A 19,067-nucleotide genomic window follows, 5' to 3' on the forward strand; every position below is an offset into this window, starting at 1 on the left:
AAAGAGATTTTACTGGTAAGTTATACAAAAATCTCGTTTTACCAGACACACATGTATATTACCAGACACAGTGCCCTAGAAAATGACCGGACAGATATGTATATTACCAGACACAGTGCCCTATAATATTACCAGACACATATGTATATTACCAGACACACATGTATATTACCAGACACACTCGTATATTACCAGACACGCATGTATATTACCAGACACACATGTATATTACCAGACACAGTGCCCTATAACATTACCAGACACATATGTATATTACCAGACACAGTGCCCTATAATATTACCAGACACATATGTATTTTACCAGACACACATGTATGTTACCAGACACAGTGCCCTATAACATTACCAGACACATATGTATTTTACCAGACACACATGTATATTACCAGACACAGTGCCCTAGAAAATGACCAGACAGATATGTATATTACCAGACAGATATGTATATTACCAGACACATATGTATATTACCAGACACAGTGCCCTATAACATTACCACCAGACACATATGTATATTACCAGACACAGTGCCCTATAATATTACCAGACAGATATGTATATTTCTAGCCACAGTGCCCTATAACATAGCCAGCCACAGTTCTGTATCTCCAGCCACATTTAGATCTATCATATTTTTAGCTATGATTTTTGAAGGTTTCATTAACATAGGCTACTTTTACACTTGCGGCAGTGTGATCGGCCGATTTGGATGTGACAGAAAGCATTTGTGAGACGGATCCGGGTGCGGATCTGTCTCACAAATGCATTGCAAGAACAGATCCGTCTCTCCGCTTGTCATGCGGACAGACGGATCCGTCTTGTATTTTTATTTTTTTACATTTTTACCGGTCTGCGCATGAGGCCGGAAGGACGGATCCGGTATTTTGAATGCTGGATCCGGCACTAATACATTCCTATGGGGAAAAATGCCGGATCCGGCATTCAGGCAAGTCTTCAGTTTTTTTTCTTCGGAGATAAAACCGTAGCATGCTACGGTTTTATCTTTTGCCTGATCAGTCAAAACGACTGAACTGAAGACATCCTGATGCATCCTGAACGGATTACTTTATATTCAGAATGCATGGGGATATACCTGATCAGTTCTTTTGCGGTATAGAGCCCCTGTGACAGAACTCTATGCCGGAAAAGAAAAACACTAGTGTGAAATTACCCTTAATTGGAACTGTTATGCAACCACAGTGTAACTATAGCCACATATTAGTATTGTTAGCTACAGTGACCCATAACATTAGCATGTAATATAAATAAGGCAAACATCACGTTTGAATGCTTGTATAATGATTTTATTGAAGAATTTCAGATTTGTACTTGATATTGCTGATATTTTTAGCAAGGGTTTGGCATTATGGTACTTGTTCATTTTTGTTCCCATTAATACAAGTGTTCAACAGTGCATCCTATAACTCCTCTGCAGTATGACCACAAGGTGCAGATAGATGCTAAGTGCCAGCCATTTGTATGATAACAGATGAATACAAATATCTCATTCTTTATAATTTTTTTCCACTTTTTTTTTTTCTTTGCTTGATCTGGATTCTTACTTTTGTTTATAACTTGGTGTTCAATATTCATGTTTTTTTGGACCTTACTTGCAGATTGCAGTAGTGATGGGATCCTGTACAGCCGGCGGAGCATATGTGCCAGCTATGGCTGATGAAAGCATCATTGTTCGAAAACAAGGAACCATTTTCTTAGGCGGACCGCCATTAGTAAGTTTTAAAAAAAAATGCATTTTATCAAAAAATAAATAGCAATTTTTTTTGTCATCCCTCTGGTTCAAGATCAAAAATCACATTAACTGGGTGATGATTAGAACACTTACCTGGCGCCCTCCTTTTCATCTTTTTAGCTGTAGATCCACAAATGTCCGAGCTCCTCTTTTGCCAATTAAGATGGCAGCACAACTTCTTAGACTACCTGATGCACAATGTTCATAAGGTAGCCCAAGACACTTTTTTGGGCCCTGCACTTGTATTAGCCAGCACTGTTCATGTAAGTAGTGCTGGCCAATACAAGGGCAGCAGGAAGTCTTTTGGGCCACCAAATACACAGTATGTATCAAGCAGTCTGAGAAGTGGTACAGCCACCTTGCTTGTCAGAAGAAGAGCCCGGGAATTTGTGGATCTGCAACTAAAAATATGAAAAAGAGGGCACCAGGTAAGTGTTCTATTCATTCCTCAGTCAATGTAAAAAAAAATTCTTGAACTTGAGGGTCTCTTTAAAGACTCTGGACACCTTTGCACTAAATAGTCTTCTTTAAAGGGAACCTGTCACCTCTAAAATACATTTTAAACAGACCTCATTACCTTACAGTAGCTTGAGTGTGTTCCTAATCATGGTTTTTCATTCCTCCACTGCTTGTTGTATACTTTATAAAAACGCTGTTTTAATCTGTGTTTTCGCTATCCTCAAAGTAAGCTTGAAGTCAAGGGGGCAGCGGCCTCCTTGCTTCAAGTCAAGCTAAGCCCGCCCCTTACCTGTCTTCCCTTCACCGTGATTGACATTCTGCTGTGAGGCTGGGATTGTGCAAGTTTCGCGCATGCGCGGTGCGCTCCTTGTCACTGCACGATCCCGTCTCCCACACTTAGCCAGCTGCTTTCCTCTCCCTGCGCATTTGCGCGCTTGATGGAAAAACAGCGTTTTTATGAAGTATACAACAACTAGTGGAGAAAGGAAAAACATGATTAGGAACACACTGGGGGCTACTGTAAGGCAATGTTGTCGGTTTAAAATGTGTTTTTGAGGTGACAGGTTCCCTTTAAAAAATGTCTACCATTTTGCTACTGTAAATTTTGAGCAACTAACTCACATAGCTGGCTGTCCTGCTGAATCTGAAATAGGATTCACAGAGAGCAGATCACACAGAATCTAGATGAGGGAAAGGACACAAAGCAGTTTGCAGGAGAAAGAGGAGGGAGAAAGCAGAGCAAACACTGCAAACTCTACAGGGGGATGGGAATCAAACTCTCCTAAGCATCAGTTTCTATCAGCACAAGGGAGAAGAGCTCTCTCATGAGCTATTAAAAGGGAAATGAAAAATGAGAGCTAGTAAAGTCGGCAGCATCCTAGACACACAGACCTCACAGTCAGCATGTTACTGGGAGGAACATGTCCACAAGAAAAGTCTGAAACCAGGAACAGGTTTTAAACTGTATTATAGAGCTTTTGAAATGAATGAAGATTGCAGTCTGAAATTAAGAGTTTTATCATGTAGAGAAAGTTAATACAAGGCACTTACTAATGTATTGTGATTGTCCATATTGCCTCCTTTGCTGGCTGGATTCATTTTTCCTTCACATTATGCACTTCTTATGTATATAAACATTGTGTGTGTGTGTGTGTGTGTGTGTGTGTATGTGTATGTGTATGTGTGTGTGTGTGTGTATATATATATATATATATATATATATATATATATATATATAAAAAAAAATTCCACGGCACTCCCAGGAGTAAATTAAATGAAGTGTGCTTTATTCACCAGACCGTGACGTTTCAGTCCTCTCACTGGGACTTTTCTCAAGCAGTGATAGGAATGAAACGTTGCGGTCTGGTGAATAAAGCACACTTCTTTTAATTTACTCCTGGGAGTGCCGTGGAATTTTTTTCTTTACTTTTTGAATGTTGGATTGCTTCCACAGCCGCAGGCACCCCGCTACAAGTTTTTCGGCAGTGCAGTTCACAACCTTTGGACTTTATAAATATATATATTGTGGTGATGTATACGGTGTGAGTGCTGGAAGGTGTTTATATCCCACCCAGATACCTCAGCTGGGTGAGATAAATAAATAAAATCCAGAAAGCTGCAGGGTTTTTTAGCAAAGCGTAGTTTGCTAAAACAGCTTTATTTACATTTTGTTCTGGGCTGGATTCTTTTTGGACTGGTAGATATTTTGGTAGTGGGATCTGCCAGTCTACACCCTTCCAGTCCAAATATTGTCTTTTACCTGAGGTCAACGCTGGTGAGGCCTGCTGTAATCAAGGAGGGATAAAACCAACCCTCTGTGTGTCAGTCTGAGGAGAGAAAACTTGGAAACGGAGGCCTACAGAGGCTCTGGGTGGTCTCAGCCAGGAGGGCTGAGGGGCCACAAGGCTATATGAAGCCCAATCTCTTCCCTGTCTGGACTTGTGTCTGATGAGCAAGCTTGGAGATTGGACCCTGTGTGCAAGCTGTGCTTAGAGGTGAGTCAGGGAAAACTACTGTGTATTAGGAAGTGCCTAGACAGGCAGGTGTTTATTTGATGTTTGTTTGTGTGGGTGCTGAAGTGCCAAAATAAAGCACCAGTTTGGACATTAAATCCTTTTGTCTGCGAAGAAGTCTGTGATTGCGACCCCCTGAGAGAGCGATCCCTATCTATATATGTTAAAATGTCAGGTTTCTGTGATGTAAAAAAATAAGACAAAGATAAATAATTTCAGAACTTTTTCCACCTTTTAATGTGGCCTATAAACTGTACACCTCAATTGAAAAACCAACTGCAATCTTTTAGGTGGAGGGAAGAAAACTAAGAAATTTAAAATAATGTGATTGCATGTGTGTGCACACCCTGTGTTGAGAATTAAGCAATCACATTTAAAATCATGTTAAATAGGAGTCAGCATACACCTGACATCATTTTAAGTGCCTCTGATTAACCCCAAATAAACTTCAGCTGCTCTAGTTGGTCTTTCCAGAAATTTTCTTAGTTGCATCCCACAGCAAAAGCCATGGTCCACAGAGAGCTTCCAAAGCATCAGAGGGATCTCATTGTTAAAAGGTATCAGTCAGGAGAAGGGTACAAAAGAATTTCCAAGGCATTAGATATACCATGGAACACAGTGAAGACAGTCATCATCAAGTGGAGAAAATATGGCACAACAGTGACATTACCAAGAACTAGACGTCCCTCCAAAATTGATGAAAAGACGAGAAGAAAAATGGTCTGGGAGGCTACCAAGAGGCCTACAGCAACATTAAAGGAGCTGCAGGAATATCTGGCAAGTACTGGCTGTGTGATACATGTGACAACAATCTCCCGTATTCTTCATATGTCTGGGCTATGGGGTAGAGTGGCAAGACAAAAGGCTTTTCTTACAAAGAAAAACATCCAAGCCAGGCTACATTTTGCAAAAACACATCTGAAGTCTCCCAAAAGCATGTGGGAAAAGGTGTTATGGTCTGATGAAACCAAGGTTGAACTTTTTGGCCATAATTCCAAAAGATATGTTTGGCGCAAAAACAACACTGCACATCACCAAAAGAACACCATACCCACAGTGAAGCATGATGGTGGCAGCATCATGCCAAGGGGCTGTTTTATTTTCAGCTGGAACTGGGGCCTTAGTTAAACTAGAGGGAATTATGAACAGTTCCAAATACCAGTCAATATTGGCACAAAAGCTTCAGGCTTCTGTTAGAAAGCTGAACATGAAGAGGAACTTCATCTTTCAGCATGACAACGACACAAAGCATACATCCAAATCAACAAAGGAATGGCTTCAGCCAGAGCCCAGACCTGAATCTGATTGAAATTCTGTGGGGTGATCTGAAGAGGGCTGTGCACAGGAGATGCCCTCGCAATCTGACAGATTTGGAGTGTTTTTGCAAAGAAGAGTGGACAAATATTGCCAAGTCAAAATGTGCCATGCTGATAGACTCATACCCAAAAAGACTGAGTGCTGTAATAAAATCAAAAGGGGCTTCAACAAAGTATTCGTTTAAGGGTGTGCACACTTATGCAACCATATTATTGTAATTTTATATTTTTTCTTCCTTCTACCTACAAGATTTCAGTTTGTTTTTCAATTGAGTTGTACAGTTTAGGCTACATGCACACATTCAGGATTCATGTGCGGAGAATCCGCACTGAAATCCGCAGGTGTTCACAGGCAAATCCGTGCGGTCAATCCGCATTAATTGGTGCGGATTTGCGTGCGGATTCGGTGCGGATTTTCTGCATGCGGATTTCACTAAGTGGATTAAGAAAATCCGGTCAGGAAAAAAAAAATTAATTGACATGTCGCGGATTTTTAAATCCGCACCGCAGGTCAAAATCCGCATCGTGTGCATTGAGAATTTCAAATTCTCATAGAATACAATGAACATGACCTACGGTGCGGATTTTCCGCACGCAAATCCGCGCGGAAAATCCGCACGCAATCCTGATCGTGTGCAGGGGGCCTTATAGGTCACATTAAAGGTGGAAAAAGTTCTGAAATGATTTATCTTTGTCTCATTTTTTTTATATAACAGAAACCTGACATTTTAACAGGGGTGTGTATATTTTTTATATCCATTGTGTGTGTGTGTATGTGTGTGTGTGTGTGTGTATATATATATATAATTTTTTTAAATAAATGTGTTTATTGTATTTATTTAGCTCCATTACATTTTTGTGATTGCTAAAAAAATTAGGCTTTTGCTGTTATCCCAATGTCCTGGTATACAGAGATGTATCTGTACATACTAGTGCATTCTACATTAATACTAGTGAAGGTTTTTGGCTAGAGAAATTCTTAGAGACAAGAAAAGTTTGATATCCAGGGGTATCCTCATACACTTTCAGAATGCTAACAGTGGTTCGGAATACCCCAAAGATGACTCTATACATGGAAATAGCCATATATGCAGTCAGGCAGAAACTACTAAGTAGAGCAGGAGTGGGTACCATGTTATAAGCAAAAGAGAACATCGGCCACTGGGAAATTCAAGGTACATTGCCAATCCGCCCCTGTGTAAACCTGCACTTCACAGAGTTGGTGATGTGCTTGGATATGGTACCTGACCACTGCAGCCAATGACTGTTCTCGGTGTTGGACAGCATCAAGATAACCGGACCAGAGCCACAGAGAATGGCGCTTCAGGGAGGAAAAGTGTAAAATGATATTTTATTGTAAGCTAGTGCATGGCTTGTCTGAGATTTGTAATTATCCTAAATTAGTAATTTTTGGCCTGGAAGTGGAAGATAAGTGGAAGAAAATAGCCATATTATATTGTTTATTAATATACTTTATAAGAATCATTCTTTATGAGAATTCTTATGACCATAGGATAAATTATTAAATGGCGAATGCTAAACCCTGAGTAATCCATTGATTAAACTGCCTAAAATATTCCTTCTGTAAGGGCTACTAAATGAACAAGTCGCCATTTCTGTTCAAATACCAGCTGAATTTTTGATCATGTGAATTATAGCAACTTTAAGGCCACCTGCACATGTTGCTGAATACGTACGGTTTAAACCACAAAAGACTGCAGCGTAGTACAGTACCAGCAAAGTGGTACTTATGTGCGTTAACCTGTACTCTTGTGCAGTTGGCCTTAAGGGGTTTTCCAGAACTTTGATATTAATGGTCTATCCTTAAATTTTTTTTTTCCAGGATTTTGATACTGATGACCTTTCCTCAGGATCTGATCAATGGGGGTCCGACGTACGGGACTCCTGCTGATCAGCTGTTTGAGAAGGCACTGGCACTCCTGTGAGTGTTGCACCTTCTCTGTGCTTACCAAGCACAGTGCCATACATTGTATAGTGGCTGTGTTTGGTATCACGCTCAGCCCCATTCACTTCAATGGGGCTTAGCGCTATACAATGGTACAGCGCTGCTTGGTAAGTATAGAGAAGGTGCGGCGCTCACACAAGCACCAGTGCCTTCTCAGTCAGCTGATTGGCGGGAGTCCTGAGTGTCGGACCCCACCGATCAGATATTGATGACCTACCCTGAGAATAGGTAATCAATGTCAAAATCCCGGAAAAACCCTTTAACTCTTTCAAGATGGGCTGTTTATTAACCCCTGCCACCCACCTCCTATTCCTTACCAGACACATTTTTGTTTTCTTTTAGTATATGTTGACTTGTTCTGTTCATTTAAATATTTTTTACTTCTTTGTTTCAGTAATGCATGGGGCTTTATTTTTGTGGTATTTTTATTTCTCACACATCTTCATTGGGGGACACAGAGACCATGGGTATAGCTATGTCCTCTAGGAGGCGTTGACACTAGGCAGAAGCTGTTAGCTCCTCCCCTGGCAGCTATACCCCCTCCAGTGTCAATAGGAGGCAAGACCTAGGGATCTCCTGAAGATTTTTTATTTTAGTTTATTTTTTTCCTTCTTTTTCAGATGGGAAACAGTGGACGCCTCGCCTCCCTGTTCTCCCGGGGTCGAGTTGCACCAGTGACGGTCACCCGCACTGCTGCCTCCCCCACAGAAGACAAGGTGAACCAGGGCAGTCTCGCTCCCTGCATCCCGCCAGCCAAGGGGTCACCCATCCAAGCCCCCCTTTCCAGCATCCTGCCACTACAGTGCCAGTAGCTGAAGGGGTGACCCTGCTGGACCAGAGGAGGGGTTAAGATGGTGGCAGGAGATAGAGAGGTGAGTACACGGGACTAGGTGAGTATTTAACCCTCTGGGTTGGTCCCCCCTCCCTCTTGGTGGCATAGTCTGCGACCAGAAAGGGCTTCGGCATAGCCCAGCGCCCCTGAAACATTCCCCTCCGGCATAGGCCGTTTGGTTGATTGAGAGGGACATAGTGGGTTAATAGGTGCGGTATGCGTACTGGCGCCAAATTTGGTGAAATTGTAACTCCCTAGTATTCCTTATTTACTTACAGGGAGCGGAGCAAGGAGTGGCACATATTCCGCTCATCTACATGGAGGCATTTATCTTTCTCCACCCCTTCGGGAGCGGATGCCAGGGGCGCCGCTCCTGAGGGGGTTAACCACATGCGTTCGTCCGGCACCGCTTCGGTGCTCCGGCCACGATTTTTTTGCTGCCCTACTCAGAGAATATGACGGCAGGCAGGGCGGCCGTTCACACATGCGGAGGAGCTCTGCCCCCCCCCCCCCCCCCGGACCTCCCATATTTACTCCCCTTGGAGCAGACGCCGTCGCGCCGCTCCAGGAAGGGGTTAACCGCCCTGTGTTCGACTGGCGATTTTGCCGCCCGCTCAAATAATATGGCGGCCAGACAGTTAAACATGCGGAGGAGTCTCCGCTCCCCGACATTTCAGTACACCCCTTGGAGCGGACGCAGTCACACCGCTCCGGAAGAGGTTAACTACAGAGCGATCTGCCGTGCATCGCATCGGTGCTCCGGCCTGCGCCTTCTCTGCCCGACCCTCGCTATCAACGGCCTGGCCGGCGGGGTGACGCCCCCATTCAGTCCGGCTGGTGCAGCAAGGTGTGGGGGAGAGGCAATCTCTGAATAGCCGCGTTGCGGCTTGCTGGGCCGCAACCTTCGTCCCTGGGGGCGAGTTCTTCCCTCCCCGCCTGCTGAGCTGCTGCCGCCCTAACCCTTCATGGCCACCCACCATGGCTGGCACCTGATTATCTGAGTGCACTGTACCTTCCCCTGAGTGCACTGTACATGTGCGGAGGATTTAACCCCTTACTGCCTCTTGTCACTGAGCCCGGTTTCCTAGTTTTATTAAAAATAAAAAATAAATAAATAATAATAAAGGATATGTCCGTCCATACGGGTCCCCCTCCTCAGCCACACTCGCATAGTTCCCAATACCGCCTCCGGGCCGTTTGTTTGATGATTCTCCGCCTGCGCCATACAGCGAAGGACCACTGCAGGATCCCAATTCCGTACTCCGGGGCCATTTTGGTTGATGATTCTACACTTGCACTATCCATTGCGGGACCACTGCAGGATCCCAATCCGTCCTCCGGGGCCGTTTGGTTGATGATTCTCCACCTGCACAATCCAGTGACAGACCACCGCAGGATCCAAATCCGTCCTCCGGGGCCGTTGGTCGATTATTCTTTACCTGCGCAACTCAATGAAGGTTCTCTGCAGTATCCCAATCTGTCCTACGGGGCCGTTTGGTTGATCATTCTCCACCTGCGCAACTCAGTGGAGGATCCCTGCAGGATCCCAATCTGTCCTGCGGGGTCGTTCGGTTGGCAAATTCTCCACCTGCGCCATACAGTGGAGGACCTCTGGGGCTCCCAATCCACCCTCCTGGTTGTTGGTTAATAATTCCCCACCTGCGCGATCCAGGGGGTCCGCTGGAATCTCCCATCCACCCTCTGGGGTTCTTTGGTTGATAATGCACCACCTTCGCAACCCCGGTGGAGAGACTTCTGGGAGTTTCTATTCCACCCTCGGGTGGTTTGGTTGGTAAGTCCCCGCCTGCGCATTCCACAACTGCCAGGGGCGAGATTCTGAAGGGTAGCCCTACGCGCAGCAGGACAATTTTCTCCTCTAATATTTCCGCTCCCCTGCTGCTCTTCCCTAAAAATCATGCTCAGACACACCGTCCCTCACTGGGGCGGGTCCGTCCAGAAAGAGGGGAGAATCTGATTCGGATCCTGATACGAGTCCGAAGCAATCTTCAGTGATTGCGTCTAGTTGGCCAGCAGTACTGTCGTATGCATTACCCACTTCCTTTGGTAGTGTAACTGCACTACTTCAGGATACAGTACCTGCTTTATACATTGTCCCCTGCCATGGGTGGACTAAGTACACTGACTTGGGGTTCGGGACCTGCCATATGCAGATCCATCGGTGGCGCGATTACATTGTCACTGGTTTCATTATGTGCTGTATGCATTACCCCCTTAGGTGCACTATTGCACTCCACGGGGTACAGGACTCGTCATATGCGCTAGTTCGCTGTGGGCATTCGCCCCCCTTCTTAGGTGGGGTATTCTCCCTACCACTGACCAGTATTGCCATATGCTCACACCTTCCTTAGGTAGCTGATTACTCTACCATTGAATACGGTTCCGACTGTCCGCTATCCTTCCATAGGAGGAGTGTTGCACATCACCGTGCTTCTGTCGCATTTCCCCCTTCCGCTAGTGATCCACTAGCGGGGAGTAACTAAACATCTGCGGAACTATGGCTCTAGGTGCCTTCGCTTATTTCTAAGAGGGCGTGGCTACAGTTGGTTCTCGCAGGCGCCCGACACTCTTGCCCTAGTGTTATATGGGTGCCATCAGTGGATACGGTGGCTAATTATCGTTACATCCTTCTTTTGGTGCTGGTTTCGCACCTGATTATGACATACTCTGTCCTCCAGGGGGTTCCTAGCATCACTTCATGGGCCTCTGTTGCTCCGGTCGGTCCTGATATTGTCCACGTCAATACGTAATACATACTCCGTTGTACTTACCTAGTGAGTACGTTCCAGCGGGTTGGCTCTTTTCGCTGACTCCGTATGCTCTATCCACCACTCCCCATTCTCGAGGGAGGTGGTTATGCTGGCGACTCTGCTTTAGCTCCTACAGCTTGTTTTCCTCCACAGGTGCGACTTGTCGCTAATGTTCGAGTTCATGGTCGCTGCAGTAGGACACCTCTCTTTGGAGGTGTCCTACCCTAGAGCTAGCTTGGCAGTTGCGCCTGTTCAGTGCCCTTCCAGGTAGGGTTCTTTAGGGTTAGCTCCACGTGACTGGGGCATGTGTGGCACGTGGTTTCTACGGATAGTATCGGGCCTCTCCCTCAGTTTTTGCGTTGTCGGGGCAAGCGCTGGCTACCACTGTGGTAGCGGTATTGTTTTCCCTACATGCTTGGGTTCTTACTGCACAGCCCCTCGCTAGGCGGTGGACTCTTTAGCACCGGATCGTGGCTTCTACGGGTGTTCCCTCCTCTGCTGGGATTTGGGACTGGCATTGCAGTGTGATTTCCCTTGCCTGGCTTCCTTCTCGGGCAGAGTTCTTTTGGCACGGCCGCTTGATCTTTGGCTACTTCTGTATAGCGTCGGTCTCTTACAGGGTAAGGGCTTAGACCTAGCCTATTGCTTCTCCTGTCTTCCCCCAATGGCTCATGGTTCATTGTCACCCCGTATGCCTTGGTAGTTCCTACGTTGCTACCTTCCCTCCTCTGCGTTGCATAGGGTATTCGTTTGGTGCCTTTCCATTCCAGACACGATCTGGTCCCAACTGGTGACATTCTTCCTCCTACAGGGTCTCTTCCATTGGTCCGGGTGTGCTAACGGTATCTGCACAAGGGCTTCCGCCTTCTCTCCAGAGCCAGAGTTCCGAACACATCCGCCATGGAGGTCCTGATTCTCCTTGGCGGGAGTTTCTTCCCTTCCTTCTCAGGGTTCTATGGAAGGTCCGGATGGAGGACATTCAGACATATCCTAGTCACTCCGAAACTGACTCGTCGTGCTTGATACGCCGACCTCGTTCTCCTGGAGATGTCCCTTGGTCACTGCCACTCAGAGACGTCCTCCTTTCAAGGGGTTTAGTCTTACGTGATCTTTTCAATGATGGCGTGGCTATTGAGACCGCCGTTCTAACGTGCAGGGTGTTTTGTTCGACAGATATCTTCCTCACTATGAATCAGGACATGAGTTCTGCATCGCCAGTATCTATTCTGGGACCTGCAGGTCCTTCTGAGGCTTTTCTGAAGCCAAGACGTCCCCCTCACTTTGGGGTTTTCTCTCTCCCTTCTACTTTAAGGGTTGGACCTTTGTTTAGCCCTTGTTCCTTGATGGGTCAGGTGTTGGAGCTTCCGTCTGGGGCAGCCTTCCAGGTTCCCTGGTGCCCATGGGAATCTTCTTTCAAGGAGCGGCACATGTGGCTCCTCTGTATCGTCGTTACAGTCTTGGGATCTGAATATGGTTTCCTTTCCTTCGCGCCCTACGGAAGGGAGTCACATTATGGACGTTGTTAGTGCTATACAAATTATTTCGGCGTACGGACCCACCTTTTCCATCCGGAGGGTCATCACTGGGGATTGGTGGCCCCCAAAGGGCGATTGCACGTTGGATTAGGTCTGGCAGTGCTACAGCTTGCCGCGCTCGGGGAGGGGATCCACCCTTAGGTGTCACGGCTCACTCCCCCAAAGTGATGGGCGTTTTCTCGGGCTAGGAGGAATCGCGCTTTGGCTGCAGAGTAATGTAAGGTGGATCCGGTCCTTCTTGCACATGTTCGCAAGCAGTTGCCAGGTGCATACTTATGCATTGATGGTCGCTTCGTGGGCTGCGGGTCTGCAGGCGACAGTTCTTAGTTGACTGCACGGGCTTGCTTCATGGGTCTGTGGTTTTTCCCTCCCATGGTCTCTGTGCCCCCCAATGAATATGTGCGAGAAAACGAGATTTTGTAAAACTTACCAGTAAAATCTCTTTCTCACTTTTCATTGGGGGACACAGCACCCACCCAGTATTGTTGTTTGGCCACAGTTTTGGCTGTTGCTGGTTAGAACCTGGTTCGGTTCTTGGCATTGTTGCTGTTCCACATTGTTTCGTTGGTTTACTTGCTTCTCCTACTGCTTCTCACAAACTGAAGCTCTCTCTCCAGGCTGGAGGGGGTATAGCTGCCAGGGGAGGAGCTAACAGCTTTATCTAGTGTCAACGCCTCCTAGAGGACATAGCTATACCCATGGTCTCTGTGTCCCCCAATGAAGAGCAAGAAAGAGATTTTACTGGTAAGTTTGACAAAATCTTGTTTTTTCTTGTAAAAAACAAAACAATGCTCTGCATATCCCCCCGCCCGCACTCTGTCGTTTGCTTTCTGTTAGTAAAAAATATAAGATGCTGTAATGATGGAAAAACTTGTGCAGTAAATGCTAAACGGATCTATAGCTGCCTTACAATGATAAATATGTAGAATTCCTATTGATTAATTTTTCTTTCTTGTTGAATTTGTTTTCAAGTGTTAATTAGGAATCGCTCCTTGTTACCCTCTCCCACATGTGTTCTGCATTGTTCTGCTCTGTAGGGAAATTGCTAGGTCAGTACTGACAACTGCAAATTGATTTTTACATTCAGTTCAATTAAACTTGTGGAGAGACGATCATCAATATTGCATAGCAATTTGACACATAAAGAATGTGTTGTGTATCCAGTGTTGGGTAAGCTGAGGAACTGTGCAAATAGAACATGTTACTGTTAGAAGATTCAACAGTTAATAAAAATAACAAAAAAACATGTGAACAACAGGAAATAAGAAAGGAGTCAATCCCACCTATTATCATACCGTATAATGGGCAGACAAAGTATTTTAGGAAGATAGTAAGCAGATATTGGGACACTCTGAAAGAAGACAGAATAATTGGAGATCATATCCCAGAAGCCCCAAAATTTGTATACTGTAAAGCAGTAAATATAGCAAATCTAGTGGCATCCATCCATTTTTATCCATGTAAAAAAAATGCATAGGATGCAAAAAATCACAAAAAAAAAAACAAAACATTTCAAATACAGAACAGTGATGGTTCATATAAATATGATATTAAAGAACACATAACATGTAATAGCCGAGGAGTAATATATGCAATTAAATGTCTGTGTTATAAAATATACATTGACCGTACAAAGAGGCAATTAAAAGAGTAGGAGAACATGTATACAATATTCAGAGGACATTTGAGGGACATCCGCTGTCAAGACATTATAAGGATATACATGAAAGGAAATTTGAGGGATCAATCTTTTGCGGATTAGAAATAGTAAAAATTAATGCACGAGGGGGAGATTACATTAAAAGCATGCCCAAAGCCGAAACAAAATGGATCTTTAATATGGACACCATGGTACCAAAAGGCTTAAATGCAGAGATAGAGCTGTTTGCATTTGAATAAGGCAAAATGGGTGCGGCAGAGTAAGAGTTAATGTAAAGGGCAGTACAGGCTTATAAAAGGAGGGGTGTCGCTAGTACCACAGTGATTCCCTATGAAGAACAACGTTATTGTTCGAAACGTGTTGGATTTTTTGGTACTCACAGTGATCCTTAGCTCGTACAAGTGATATCACCAGGTGGCTCCACGTGTGCACGAGCATCTGAAAACAGAACGCCACCGGCCGGGGCGTGATCCAACAAACAGACACCTAGCAGAGCCAGCAGGATCGGTACGGGGGGAGGTAGTGCGCAGTATCGTGTATATGATTACTGGTTTCAGAACATGTTACTTGTGTGTGTCTTTTTATATTGATATACACATTATGCACCGATTTATTTGTTATTTTATTTTTTACTATATTAATCTATAAAACAATACAAATCCAATATAGCAAGCATGACATTTAAAGGGAACCTGACACATTACACATGGTGTCTGAGCTGCAGGCAGCATATTGTAGAGCAGGAGAAGCTGAGCGGATATATATATATTGAAATATTTGAAAAATTGAAATATGATTTGCAGCACTCTAAATGTAAACCAGGTGCACTGCTAAATCCTCAAAAAATCTGGATATCCTCAGTGTAATAAACTGGAACAGAGGCAGCACAGCGGATGATGTGGAAAAAAAATGGATCCCTTTATTCACAAATTGCAGCATTTCAACTAGGGCTGCAGCTATTGACTATTTTTGTAATAGAGTATTCTATCGATTAATTCAACAATTAATCGAGTACTCTAATAACAAAAAACTAATTAAAAGAACGCTTTTCTTTATAAAAACTCATCAGCCCCCCGTGCCATCAGCTGCCCACCCCATGCCAGCAGCTTTCTCCTCAGTGCCACCAACTTGCCCCCCCCCCGTGCCATCAAGGAAATGTGAAAACGTAGAGATGTTGGAGCCTTCAAGAAACCCTGTCAAACATGTCAGCATTTCATGAACGGTTCCATAACTTAACATACAAGACAATCAAGAGGAACAACTTGATCTCTACCCAAAACTTCATAGCGTCTTATGGGTCAAATGGATTACATATTTAATGTTTGATGGCCTGGCATGTTGACACTGACGAGGAGATAGCCCTTGGCATTGAAATGAAGACCACCACATTAAGGAAGACACTATATTGCCATGTCCTTAGATGTTACCGATGTGATGGATAGACAGATATAGAGAGCTAATCCTTCTTATACCATGGCAGTAAGGCATACGCTGTGGGGCAGCATCATGCCTGGTAGGTGCCAGCTACCACAATAAGCTGCATAACCCGCATACTGCTGTAAACTGGCACTGAGCCCTGATCCCACTGTGTATAACAGAAAGCCAGGACACAACGTGCCACCTAGGCTGTAAGGCTCGCCCCCTCCTCTGCACCAGTGTGACCTGTCATCCACCAGTGGCTGGCATCACCTGTTACACCAGCCCGCTCCTCACCTTCTTGATCTTGTCCCGCTTCTGCTTGACATCAGGATCCGCAGGCTCTTTGCCCACCACTCCAATAGTCTCTTTGAAGGGTCAGGGATTTAACCTGCCCGCACCCGTGCCCTTGCCCTGCACCCGGTCCTTCTCCTCCTGGATCTCCCTCTTGATCTGCTCGGGCAGCCGGTTTAGCGTGTCCTTGGCTTCCCGCAGCGCCCCCTCACGTTCCTCTTCATCTTGCAGCCCAGGACCAAAGGGGGTTTCCTGCGGAGGAGGCTGCGGGCGCTGCTGTCAGAACACTCCACTCAGCAGCTTGGTGGAGTCGGGGAGGAAGAAGATGGCCCCGAAACAGAAGGTGATGAAGCTGCTGAACACCAAAAGGAGCACGAACTTCTCAGTCAGCCGAAATCCGGAGAGCTTCCGTCCCGCGGGGCCCAACCAGTGCAACCCATACACTCTGCCTCCGGGGGCCAATCTGCCCGGTCCGCTCCCTGTCCCCAGTGGGGACACTGAAAGGCAGCAGACTCCCTCAGCGGAGTGCAGCAAGGTAAGGCTGTCGGGTGACCATGGAGCGGTGAGTAATAGCAAGCGCTTCACTCCTGCTCCGTGGTAGCATGACAGAAACGAATCCTCGATGCAAAAAAGTGTTCTTTAAATAGCTTTGGGTGTATCCCATCAGGCCCCTGTGACTTATTTGTATTAATTTTAGACAGCTGACTTAGAACCTCTTCCTCTGTAAAGACACATGCATCAAAAGATTCATTAGTCTTCCTTCCTAACTGAGGTCCTTTTCCTTCATTTTCCTTTGTAAAACTGAACAGAAGTATTCATTGAGGCAGTCAGCTAGTTCTTTATCTTCTTCCATATACCTTCCTTCTTTTGTTTTTAATTTAATTCCTTGTTTTAGTTTCCTTTTTTCATTTATGTATCCGAAGAATCACCTTTTTTAACTGACTGAGCTAATTTCTCTTCTGCCTGTGCTTTAGAAGCTCTTATAACTTGTTTGGCCTCTCTCTCTCTGCCTAATCTTATAAATTTGCCTGTCGTCCTCGTTTTTTTATTTTTATAATTACTAAATGCTATCTTTTTGTTTTTAACGATTTTGGCCACTTCTGCTGAGTACCACAGCGGTCGCTTCCTTTTTTTGCTTTTACTGACAAGCCTAATGCAATTATCTGTTGCCTTCAAAAGTGCCACTTTTAAGTAGTCCCATTTCTCCTGGACTCCATTGAAACTTCCAATCTGATAGGGACTCGTATACCACTAATCTAATTTTAGAAAAGTCAGTTTTTCTAAAATCTAAAACTTTTGTTATTGTGTGGTGTGACTCAGTCACTGTACTTATAGTTAGGGTCCATTCACACATCCGCAATTCCATTTCCCATTTTGTGGAACGTAATTGCGGACCCGCACTTCCGGGTCCTTAATTCCGATCCTGAAAAAAATAGAACATGTCCTATTCTTGTCCGCAATAGCTGACAAGAATAGGCATATTCTCTTAGTGCCGGCAATGTGCGGTTCGCAAAATGCGGAACGCACATTGCAGCTGTCCGTGTTTTGCGGATCCTCTGATTACTTATGGTAATCCTTATTGATTTCATGTCAGATATTGAGAAAAACATGCATATTTGTCTTTTTATATAGTGTATGTAAACTTCTGCTTTCAACTGTACGTTTTACGGAATCTTTTACTACAAATTTATATATCAGTCTGCTCAGCTTCTTCTGCTCTGTAACATGCTGCTTGCAGATTAATTCACATTTTCATGGTGACAGGATCCCATTAAATAGATGATAGAGAAGACGGCTCAAATATTGTCACATGGTGTCAGTGTATATGTGAAACAGCCACAAAGCAGTGCTGAGAGAGATTACTTGAAACCTTTTACATGATTGTTTTCAGCATTTTTAACTATTTTTTTTTAAATGCTGATATAAATGTATTAATTCCTGATCAAAGTACAATCTGTACTGCCAAAAAAGGCCTCATACAGCTGTGTCTGAATAATTTAAATAAATTATGATGGTTAGCATGTGGGAAGGCAAAAAATAGAAAATACCTTGGGGCCCCTGAAGGCCAAAACTGGCGGGATCCTGAAAGGGGTTTAAATGACTTACAGTACAGACCAAAAGTTTGGACACACCTTCTCATTCAAAGAGTTTTCTTTATTTTCATGACTATGAAAATTGTAGATTCACACTGAAGGCATCAAAACTATGAATTAACACATGTGGAATTATATACATAACAAAAAAGTGTGAAACAACTGAAAATATGTCATATTCTAGGTTCTTCTAAGTAGCCACCTTTTGCTTTGATTACTGCTTTGCACACTCTTGGCATTCTCTTGATGAGCTTCAAGAGGTAGTCACCTGAAATGGTCTTCCAACAGTCTTGAAGGAGTTCCCAGAGATGCTTAGCACTTGTTGGCCCTTTTGCCTTCACTCTGCGGTCCAGCTCACCCCAAACCATCTCGATTGGGTTCAGGTACGGTGACTGTTGAGGCCAGGTCATCTGGCGCAGCGCCCCATCACTCTCCTTCATGGTCAAATAGCCGTTACTTTCAAAGTTTTCCCAATTTTTCGGACTGACTGACCTTCATTTTTTTAAAGTAATGATGGCCACTCGTTTTTCTTTACTTAGCTGCTTTTTTCTTGCCATAATACAAATTCTAACAGTCTATTCAGTAGGACTATCAGCTGTGTATCCATCTGACTTCTCCATAACGAAACTGATGGTCCCAACCCCATTTATAAGGCAAGAAATCACACTTATTAAACCTGACAGGGCACACCTAAGAAGTGAAAACCATTTCAGGTGACTACCTCTTGAAGCTCATCAAGAGAATGCCAAGAGTGTGGCTACTTTAAAGAACCTAGAATATGACATATTTTCAGTTCTTTCACACTTTTTTGTTATGTATATAATTCCACATGTGTTAATTCATAGTTTTGATGCCTTCAGTGTAAATCTACAATTTTCATAGTCATGAAAATAAAGAAAACTCTCTTTGAATGAGATAGCTTATTATAGAGCAGGAGGAGCTGAT

General features: G+C 44.4%; 1 protein-coding gene across 1 annotated transcript in view; it reads left to right on the top strand.

Annotated features, from left to right (window-relative positions):
* Positions 1-19,067, top strand: part of MCCC2 (methylcrotonyl-CoA carboxylase subunit 2) — a 159,627-nt gene that overhangs the window by 59,233 nt on the left and 81,327 nt on the right. The window contains exon 7 of the mRNA XM_044276046.1: positions 1,638-1,751. Coding sequence (XP_044131981.1) covers positions 1,638-1,751 — 114 coding nt within the window. The remainder of the gene's footprint in view (positions 1-1,637; positions 1,752-19,067) is intronic.

Source organism: Bufo gargarizans, chromosome 1, assembly GCF_014858855.1.
Source record: "Bufo gargarizans isolate SCDJY-AF-19 chromosome 1, ASM1485885v1, whole genome shotgun sequence".
Lineage (NCBI taxonomy): Eukaryota > Metazoa > Chordata > Amphibia > Anura > Bufonidae > Bufo > Bufo gargarizans.